At 35.1% G+C, this 11046-nt stretch overlaps 1 protein-coding gene across 1 annotated transcript; it reads left to right on the forward strand.

Moving 5' to 3' along the window:
* The first annotated feature begins 446 nt into the window (after positions 1 to 446).
* Positions 447 to 1343, forward strand: LOC138901315 (uncharacterized). Its single transcript, XM_070189071.1, has one exon. The coding sequence runs from the start codon at positions 447 to 449 to the stop codon at positions 1341 to 1343; it is 897 nt and encodes a 298-aa protein (XP_070045172.1).
* The last annotated feature ends 9703 nt before the right edge of the window (positions 1344 to 11046 follow it).

Raw genomic sequence — 11046 nt, forward strand, 5'->3', positions numbered from 1 at the left:
TCTGGGCATACGCCCGAGTCCGAAATTATTATACGAAGCTATCAGAGCCATCAAAATACCGTTCTGGGGTCGTTTTCACAAAAGTCAGTTTGGTTAACACTTCTAATATAGGCTTCTAAGCCAAGAATCAAAGGGTCCAAATCAACCCGAAAGTTTCCCGGAATAAAACTAACCAACCCCGCAAGTCATAAAATCATAAACACACATGTGTGAAGCATAAAAAGGTGTAACGAGGTGCAATTACACAAAATGATCGATCGGTTCGTTACATCTCCCCTCCCCCCTCTTGTGTGGTATTGAAGTATAAAATATCAATTGGTATCAGAGCGGGTTATCCTTGAAGATGCTAACATCTTAGAAAAAGATCAAGATGAGTACACCACCTAGAAATTGGGAAGGGAAATCCACTCTTCAATGGCCAGTACTACTCTTGGTGGAAAACAAGGATGAGAGATCACATGCAGGCAGAAGACTACAAGCTGTGGGATATAATTACTGATGGTTCACTGCCTACTTTGAAGAAAAATGCCGAAGGAGAAGATGTGCCAAAGACAAGAACTGATTGCAATGCTGAGGACTTGAAGAAGTTGGAGACGAATGCCAAATCCAAGAAATGGCTTGTGTGTGGACTTGGTCCAGATGAGTATAGCCAAATCCAAGGCTGCTCCACTGCCAAGAAAATATGGGACACACTACAAGTAGTCCATGACGAAACAACTCAAGTAAAAAGATCAAGAGGAACCTTGTTGTTTTCTCAATATGAAAACTTTGCCATGAGAGATGGAGAAACCATTCAGGAAATGTACACAAGGTTCACTACATTGACAAATGAACTAAAGTCTCTTGGAAAGATTAATCCTGAAGATGGGAGGGTTGAGAAGATACTAACTAGGGTTTTACCAATCACATGGAAAAGTAAGATCACTACCATTCAGGAATCAAAGAATATTGCTACACTTCTGTTGGACGAGTCGATTGGAAATCTCAAGGCTTATGAACTTAGAAGGCGAACTATGAAAATGGATGTGTCTAAGAAGGAAAGGAGTCTGGCACTCAGAATCGCTGAAGGTTCTGACTTGGAAGATGATGAAATGGAAATGATTACCAAAGACTTCAAGAAGTACCTAATAAGAGGAAAGGGTTCTTCAAGAAGTGGAAGCTACAACAAGGCAAAAGCTCCAGAGAAGCAGGCTAATGATAGATGCTATAAATGTGGAAAGACTGATCACATAATCAAAGAAAGAAAGAGCTGCATGAAGGAACCGGAAGAAGGAACATGTTCATCCCAAGTAAGGCAACAACAAAGGATCAACCAAGGCAATGGTTGCTGCTTGGAGGGATAACTCAGATGAAAGCTCAGATGATGATGATGATGATGATGATAAACCATCTCTAATGGCTATTAGAGAATCTGATGAAGAACCTGAGGTAAGTGTCCTTCAATTAAAAGATAAGATTAAGTTTTTGTCTAAAGAAAGATTATCTGAATTACTGCTAGAGCTAATTAATGAGTCTAAAGATATGAATAATGAAAAGGAACAATTGTCAATGAAGTGTGTCAGTTTGAAAGCAAAGTTCAAAAACCCGGAACTTAGGGCTTGTGAAACTAAAAATGAACATGTTGTGTTGAAGAACCAGGTTCATGCACTTGATACAACTTTTCTAGAACTTAGATCTGAAAATCTGAAATGGAAGTTAGAAACAGGTAAAAATATAGCTAGAAACACACAACACACTCTAGAAGCAAATTTAGGTAAGGTAAAAGATGAGTTGTATAAAAGAGATGAACATGTAAGAGAATTTTGAAAGAGGACCTGAATAAGGTTAAGCATGAGCTAGATAGAACTTGTAAATGGAACAGGTCCTCTGATGCACTTTCAGGGCTACAAGAACACTATAGTAGCAACAGAAGGGGACTTGGCTTTGGGAACCCTGCACCTAAATGGGATCCCAAAGCAAGTACCTCACACTTGAACAAGATTTGCACCCATTGTGGTAACACTGGATACTATAAGAGTGAATGTGCTGCAAAAGAAAAGGCAAGTCTAAGGAACAAAAATTTTGTTCTAGGAAAAAATAGGATGCCAAGTTGGGCTAAAAAGAATTTGATTTATCCTTTTGCTTATAGAAAGGGACCCAAACTAGTTTGGGTTCCTACGACTAACCCCTAATTTCCTTTTGCAGGTCCAAGTGAAGGAGAACAACCAAATATGGTACATGGATAGTGACTGCCCAAAGCATATGATATGAAGCAAGAACCAGTTCCTTTCACTTGAGGACCTTAAAGGAGGTAATATTTTCTTTGGAAATGGAAAGAAAGGTGAGATCATTGGGGTTGGAAAGGTAGGTAAATTTGACTCTCACTCTATTGAGAATATCTACTTGATAGATGGATTGGAATACAGTCTAATCAGTGTATCACAACTGTGTGATAGAGGAACATGGTAGCTTTCACCTCTACAAAATGCTTTGTGATAAATCTTACCACTGACAAAATAGTTTTGTAGGGAAAAAGAGTGAACAACATATATGTGGTGGATCTTTCCACACTTTTAGATAATGAACTCACTTGCTTAAGTGTGTTGGATAGTGATCCCCTCCTGTGGCATAAGAGACTTGGACATGCAAGTCTGAGTCAACTCAACAAACTAGTCTCCAAGGACTTAGTGATATGGCTGTCTGGCATTAAGTTCAAGGAAGATAAAGTTTGTGAGGCTTGTGCAAGGGGGAAGCAGGTAAGATCCTCTTTCAAAACTAAGAAAATAGTGAGTACTACCAGGACAGAACTGGTCCATATAGATTTATGTGGAGAAATGAGGTCAATGAGCAGAGGTGGTAAAAAATATGTTATGGTGTTGGTTGATGATTACTCTAGATTTACTTGGACACTTTTTCTAACATCTAAAGATGAAGCATTTGACATGTTCACTTCGTTTGTTAGAAAAACTTTGAAACAACTAGGTAATCAACTTGCATTAATTAGGTCTGATCATGGTACTAAGTTTGAGAATGCTAAATGTTTTGGATTTTGTGATGAGCATGGCATAGATAATAATTTTTCTACTCCTAGAACTTCACAACAAAATGGAGTAGTTGAAAGAAAGAATAGGAATTTGGAGGAAATGGCTAGGACTATGTTACTTGCTAGTAAATTGTCTCATAGTTTCTGGGCAGAAGCTATGAACAGTGCATGCTACATCATAAATATGTGCATGACTAGACCTCTTATTGATAAGACTCCATTTGAGTTACTTAAAGGGAGAAAGCAAAATATATCCCACCTTAGGGCATTTATATGCAAGTGCTTTGTGCACAACAATAGAAAAGACTCCCTAGGTAAGTTTGATCCCAGAATTGATGAGGGAGTATTCTTCACATAGTAAAGCCTATAAGATATATAACATAAGAACTATGTGTGTAGAAGAAAGTTTACATGTTGTTTTTGATGAAATTAACATTCTTTCTGAGAGGAAGGAACAAGATGATGAAGAGATTAGGCTGGTAAGAAACACAAATGATGAAACCACATTCCAGCCTGAAGCTGCACCACAAGAAGGAACAGGTCCTTCTACCCAGGGGGAACTGACCAAAGAGGAACTGATCCCCAAACCTCGAGGGAACCTGTCCATGAACATGTTCCTCAGTAACAAAACATTGAAGGAACATCTAAAGAAAACCAGTGAATCCTTACAAGTATCAAAGTTCTCATCCCATTGGAAACATAATCATTGATCCAACCTCTGGAATTAAAACCAGATCTTCTTTAAAGAACCTCTGTGCTTTTGATGCTTTTTAATCTCTTATTGAACCTAAAAATATTTCTAAGGCTCTACAGGATGTACATTAGGTGAATGCAATGCAAGATGAACTCAACCAATTTGAGAGAAGTCAAATTTGGCATCTGGTACCAACACCCAAGGAAAGAACAGATTGGCACTTAATGGGTCTTCAGAAACAAACTTGATGAAGAAGGAACAGTTACAAGGAACAAGGTAAGATTGGTGGTTCAAGGATATGGTCAAGAGGAGGGCATAGACTATGATGAGACTTTTGCTCCAGTTGCAGGATTGGAAGTAATTAAAACTCCTTATAGCCTTTGCTGCATACATGGAATTCACTCTCTATCAGATGGATGCCAAAAGTGCCATCCTCAATGGCTATCTAAAAGAAGAAGTATTTGTCAAGCAACCTCCTGTCTTTGAAAGCAAGGAATGTCTTGATCATATGTACAATATTGACAAGGCACTTTATGGGCTCAAGTAGGCTCCAAGAGCATGGTATGAAAGATTGTCTAAATTCTTGCTTGAGCATGGCTACAAGAGAGGTAAAATTGACAATACTTTATTTTTGAAAGAAAAAGGTAAAGATCTCTTGGTAGTTCAGATATATGTTGATGATATAATCTTTGGAGCAACAACTGATAGGTTAAGTAAAGAATTTTCTAAGCTAATGGGAGTGAATTTGAAATGAGTATGATGGGTGAGCTTAATTTCTTTTTAGGCTTAAATATTAAACAAAATTAAAATGGAACTATGATCCATCGGCAAAAGTATGTGAAAGAGTTGCTCAAAAGATTTAAGATGGAAGATTCCAAATAAATTGACACTCCTATAGCAACAACCACGAAATTAGATTTGGATGAACATGGTCCATCTGTTGATCAAAACATATATAGAGAAATGATTGGCTCTTTGTAATATCTCACTGCTAGTAGACCTGACATTATTTTTAGTGTAGGTCTTTGTGCTAGATTTCAGGCAAATCAAAAGTAGTCTCACTTGAAGGCTGTCAAGAGGATCTTGAGATACCTAAAAGGCACCACTGATATTTTTCTATGGTATCTAAAAGGTAGTAATTTTGATTTAGTAGGATATGTTGATGCTGATTATGTAGGTTTTCTTGTGGATAGAAAGACCTCTTCGGGTATGGCACACTTTCTTGGCTCATGTCTTGTATCTTGGGCCACCAAAAAGCAAAACTTTGTGGCTTTGTCTACTGCTCAAGCTGAGTATGTAGATGTTGCCTCATGTTGTGATCAATTGTTGTGGATTAAACAGCAATTATTGGACTTTGGAATTGATGTAGGATGTATTTCTATCTTTTGTGACAATACTAGTGCAATTAGTATGATCAAGAACCCGGTTTATCACAAAAGAACTAAGCACATAGATGTTAGGCATCATTTTTTAAGGGATAATTTTAAAAAGGGTTTGATCACTGTGGAATTTTGTGCTACTGATAAGCAAATAGATGACATCTTCACAAAAGCTTTCAGTTGAGATTATTTTGAAAGGATTGGGGAGGAAGAGAGTGAAGAAGAGGACACCGATGAAGAAAAATACAAAGTGGTGAAGTTCCAGAAGAGAACAATCCTGAAAATGAGGCTTCTTGGTGATTTAGAAGAAGAAGGGATGGTTTTGTTGCTGGAGAAATCGAAGATCCAACGCTGGAAGAACATGGTCTTTCAGATAGAAGGGAGGTTGGCCATGGCTGAGATTGTAGAATTTTTTCCAAACTATGAGATTGGAAATGGAAGGGTCAATAGTTAGGTGAAAAGAGTGAAGGTGGGGTTTGATGATAAGAGCTCGAGGAGATTCTAGGTATACCTGTTGAGGGGTATAATGACTACAAAAAGTTAAAGTGGCCTAGTCTAGAGAATCTGCCTACCTCACTGGCCATCACTAGAAAATTTACTGATAGGGACTTGGAGCAAGAATACAGGGCTGTCTATAAGAGTGAAATGAAACCTACCCACAAAGTGCTCTTTGAGCTTGTTAACAAAGTGGTTTTTCCCGGGAAGGAGAGAAGGCACATTGCTACCTTCATGGACCTAGTCCTTATGGAATGCTTGGATAGTGGGAAGCAGATCAATTAGCCAGGGTTCATAATCCAGCTGCTTCATAGGGTGGTTTGTGGAACTAAAGCTCATGTCATCCCCTATGGATTTATTTTCACTGCTGTGCTTGCTCAGTTTAAGGCCCCCCTCAAGAAATGGGATGTTTCCATGAGTAAAGACTACTTTGGGGCTGGTACTTTGACTGACTGTGACTATGAGGTCCATACTGCTCCAAAAGAACCTGGTTCATCCAAGAGGGTACCCAAGAACAGCAAAGTGAGCTTTAGAGTAGGAGAGTGAGGCTAAGGATGTTGAGATTGAAAGGCTGAAGAAGAGGCTGGCTGAAGTAGAAACTGAGAGGGACTCTCTCAAAAATGAGCTTGCAAAGAAGAAAGAGAAGAAAAAGGGAATTCTTCAAGAAATGTAGAAGCTGCTTCGGGCCAAAAACCAAGAACCTGGTCCTTCCGAGTCCTAAACCCTTCCTAAGCCTAGTTTGTAACCAGTGACCCAAGCGGGATTTTTTTTTTTTTGTTGCTTTTTGCTCATGGTTCAGTGCTTTTATTTCTTTTATGCTTTGTGGAAGAATCTTATCAATGAAATTCACTATTTCTGATCTAATTGTTTGTTGATATTTCTTAGATAGCTAATATCCTAGATTCATAAGAGAATTAAATTCATGATTGTATTTGAAGTAGCCTCATGGCCATGAGTAAGATCTGCTAAAATCTAGTTACTTAACTTAATTATGCAACTTGTTAATGATGCCAAAAGGGGGAAGATAGGTTGTGCTTTTGCTTTTGACTATGATGTTTATAACATAATGAACCTGGTCCTTGATGATTTGTGACTTTAAATGGAAAGTGTTCTAACATTGTGTTTGATATTGAGCTGAGTTGAAACAGGTTCCATGCTTCTGAAAAGCACAGAGTTTGTCATCATAAAAAAGAGGGAATCTATTGGCATGAGTGGTTTTGATTTTGATGATTGGTAAAGGAACACATGCATGAACCAGGTCCATGGACAATGTACACAGGGCAAAGTCAAATTCAAGCAAAAGGCATACACGTGCAAGGGATAAGTATAAGTGATTATATCTAATATTCCCTGAATGAAAAGGTTATATAATTGATAAGGAGCAGGACTCCTTACTTGAAGAGAACTCTATCCTAGATAAGGAAAGAGTTAGAGATTGAAGTTAACTAAAACTCTTCTACCAAGGAAGAGTAAAGCATCAGGTTTGTAGTTAATCCTAATCCTACTAACTCTATATATTTCAGTTGTGTTCTCTTTTATAGGTGACGCACACACGCTGAAGTTAAGCAAGAATTGAGAGCAAAATAGCAAAGCATTTTACAAGCAATTCCTGTGTGTTTTAAGAAGTGCGAACCTGGAACTACATGAACCAGATAAAAGAACCAGTTCCATGTGTCTGTCTATTATTCTAGTTCAATTGTAGTAGGGCTTTTGAGTTGTACCTTTCAGTTTTCTAGAAGCAACTTGTACTAGGTACTTGAGTGGTATTGTTCAAGTTAGAGTTAACTTGAAGCTGTCGCAACAGCCTATGGCTGGTTTCTACAAGGGTTAGAGGTAATCCTTAGGTTTACAAGAGTTTTGCAAACATTGTTGTTTGGCTCAGACTTTTAGTGAAGTGTTGAGAAAAATCATACTGGAAAGTAAGTCGTGGTTTTTTCACCTTTTGAGACGAGTGTTTTTCACGTAAGAATACTTGTATTCTTTACATTCTGCATTACTTATTCTGCAACTATAGTTTAAGGAACACATAGAAGAACCATGTCCTTCTATAAATTAGTGCACGCAAAAATTAGACACCACACAAATCACCCATATCGTGTGGTATTGAAGTATAAAACATCAATAACATCAAGTAGACTAAAGAAAAAGGCAACCCATATGATTTTGAGAGATTACAGAAAATCCTAATCCAATATATACAAAATTTTTAATTTATTTATCCAATTTTGGTTAGATTTTCTATTTATAGAAAGCAACTAAAGTTTTTTATAACATATATACAAATTCGATCAAAAACTATAACTTAAATATTACTTTTTGTTGTACAAAAGCAACAATTTACATACAACTTATATACAACTTGTATATAATAATGTTAGTTGTATATATTTAGTATCTCATTTGTACACATGACATACAATATATATATTATTTATTTATGTCTTCTTCTTCGAGTTTGAATTTGAAATTCCAACCAAAACTAACTCGAATCTTCACCAAATTCTCTCAAAATTGAGATATAAATTCCAAAGGATATTTTCAATCATTTGCAACAACACTCAATCCAAACAAATTATAATTTCACAAAATTCGATTTTCAAACTCAAAGCTTCAAAATTTTTTAATGGTTGTCAATGATTTTTTAATGAACTAGTTAGTGAGTATACACCTTTTTAAAAAATTATATAAATATTATTAAATAATATGTTTGAAGTAAAAATATATAAGTTACTAAAAATAATAAATGTTGATCCTATTTGGTTGGCTTAATAAATAAAGAAATATGACATATTATGATTTTTAGTGTTCCGCCAATGATAAAGATTATCGAGTATTTTTTCTCTCTCTCTTTCTCTCCCCCCTCCTTTCTCTCTATCTTTACTATATTTATTTTTTGTTATTTAATTTAATTGTTGAGTATCGTCTTAAAATATTATACAAAACAATAATGAAAAGAAAAATACTATTTGAGTAGATAGTCAAGATAGTTCAAAGATATTATCGAATGAATTATAGTCATGTTAGGCCCAAAAAATGTTATGGTCATGTTACATTATACCAAAAAGGAAATAATTTATATGAGATAAAATCTTGATTGCTCTTAATCCTAAAGATCAAGATTTCCAACATAAATAAAATAAGAAAGAATTCAAAAGGTAAAAAAATTGATGATCATTCAATTCTGAATCTTAATCATTTTTATTTCCACATACCAAATAGGTGTTAGGCAAAATTGAATTGGCCTTGGGCGAGATACTCATAAAATACTCTTAGATTACATGTGGGCTCTTGTCCTATGAAGCTTCTGCCTCAAACGCCCCAGACGTATGCTTGGTATGCACTCAACGCCTTGCGCACGAGCTCGTCTAAAAGTTATTGCGCAATCAATGTAATATTATATGTAGATTATCAAAAATCCATTAACAACCATTTGACTCATCAAAAGCTTTATTTATGAACCATATTTTTGAAGTTGAGATCAAACATTAATATTCACGCAATGAAAGTGAATATGATAGAACCTTTCATCCAAAAATTCATCATGTTTTAACTTTTGTTACATCTTCATTATTCAATTCTTTATATTTTTCTCTTCAAATCTTGTTTTTTTATTTATTTCGTTTGATAACAATATATTTGTATTTGTTGGTTATGAAAACATATTATTTAATAATTAGTGTTAGTAATAATTGTATACGGTTAAAACCGAGCCCACCCAATTTTTCTATCTGACCGGGACCAGAGAGCTGCATCGAAGGTCGGCTCCGTGGTGGATCAGACCAAGGTACGAGGACAAGGTACCAAGTTCTGGATTCGAGGTACTTGTCGAGATCGAGGCCAGCAGCGATCGAGACCGAATGAAACAGGCATCGAGCAAGATCGAAGATAACATAATAACGAAAAGGCGAAATATCCGTGATTGGTCGAAGATCATGGCGAAAATCTCGGAACGGATCAAATTAGGAACGGTTAATTAGCTAATCATGGGATTTTCTTCTGTAATTAATGTTATACCATAAGTAGAATTCATCTACTATATAAAGGAGAGTATTAACCATTTGTTAGATATATTGTTCTCGCATAAAAAGGCCAATATAACGCTCTCTCTTTAGTTTATACTCTCTTGTTCATCAGCTTGCTTTATTTTTAACTGTTTTAGTATCAATCAGTTCGAGGGCACCCTATCTCGAGAGTTAAATTCCGTTTCAATACTGGTCGCTTTACTTTATAGTTTATTTCTATTATTAATCTTCACATTTATCAATTGGTATTAGGTGAAATCGTGTGTCTTTAAAACCACATTATAAGTTTAATTGTTATCCAATTTTAAGGGTAAACAATAAAAATTTACAAGTAACTATATTCACTAGTCTTCTTTTAGTAATGAATTAAGTATTGAATTGTTTGTTAATTTATTACTTCTAATGTCTTATTGGAAGCATACAATGGTAAGTTGTATTATGTAATTTTGAATTATTCCTCCAAGACTAGCCGTTTTCTAATTTTTGAAATTGTAACTTGGTTGCTTCTCAAAAAAAACAATAGTCTTTCGACCCCAAAAAAACAAGTAAATTGCTGTTCTACAAATTAAACCTATGTAAAAAAACGATGTTTTATTTTAATTGTTATTGTCTATTAGAATAAAATGTTAATTTTCTTTTCTGTTAGGCTCGGTCTTTGAAACTTACATGTAGTAAAAGGTTTTTAAATTTCCCTATATACATTGAATTTGAGGTCCTAAATACACTGGATGTAAGTCTTTATTTTTTGTGCCTTTATTAAAATTTAATATTATATTATTTAATAAGAAAATAATTTATATAAGGTAAAATCTTTAAACTCCTAAATGTTAGGACTTTATATATAGTTCAAATAAGGAACGGTTATTCTAGTTTTTACACTCTGTTTGTATCATTGTTCCCCATCGTTTTACAATGTATTGTATCGTTTATGAATACAACGTTTGGATAAGTTGTATTGTTTGTTATTGTTAAATAATATTTTGTTATTTGGTTTGACTGTATCGTACTGTACTGTAACTGATAAGTTTATTAAAATACCCTCAATTATTTAAATATTAAATTTATCAAAAATTATACATAAAAATAATTTTAAAAAATCTCTTTCTACTAATTTATCACCCAATAGAAGGCAAAACACCTTTGAAGAAAGCAGAACAAAAGAGCGAGACAGAAGAAGGCAAAACAAAGGAGCACAGCTAATTAGAATTAGAGTTAAAAGCAAATTAGGAGAAAAAATAAAACAGAAGAAGGCAAAACACCTTTAACGTTGGCGGCAGAAGTTCTGGGAAAAAACAAAGTAGGTTATAGGTTGGAGATTTGGAGTTAAAATAAAAAAAAAGGTAAAGGGTAAAATAAAATTATGGAGTAATAAGTTAGGGCATAATTGGAAAGAAAAATAGGAAACAATCCTACCACACCAAATCGGTTATTTCA

The sequence above is a fragment of the Nicotiana tomentosiformis genome, chromosome 11 (assembly GCF_000390325.3).
Source record: "Nicotiana tomentosiformis chromosome 11, ASM39032v3, whole genome shotgun sequence".
Taxonomy (NCBI): Eukaryota; Viridiplantae; Streptophyta; class Magnoliopsida; order Solanales; family Solanaceae; genus Nicotiana; species Nicotiana tomentosiformis.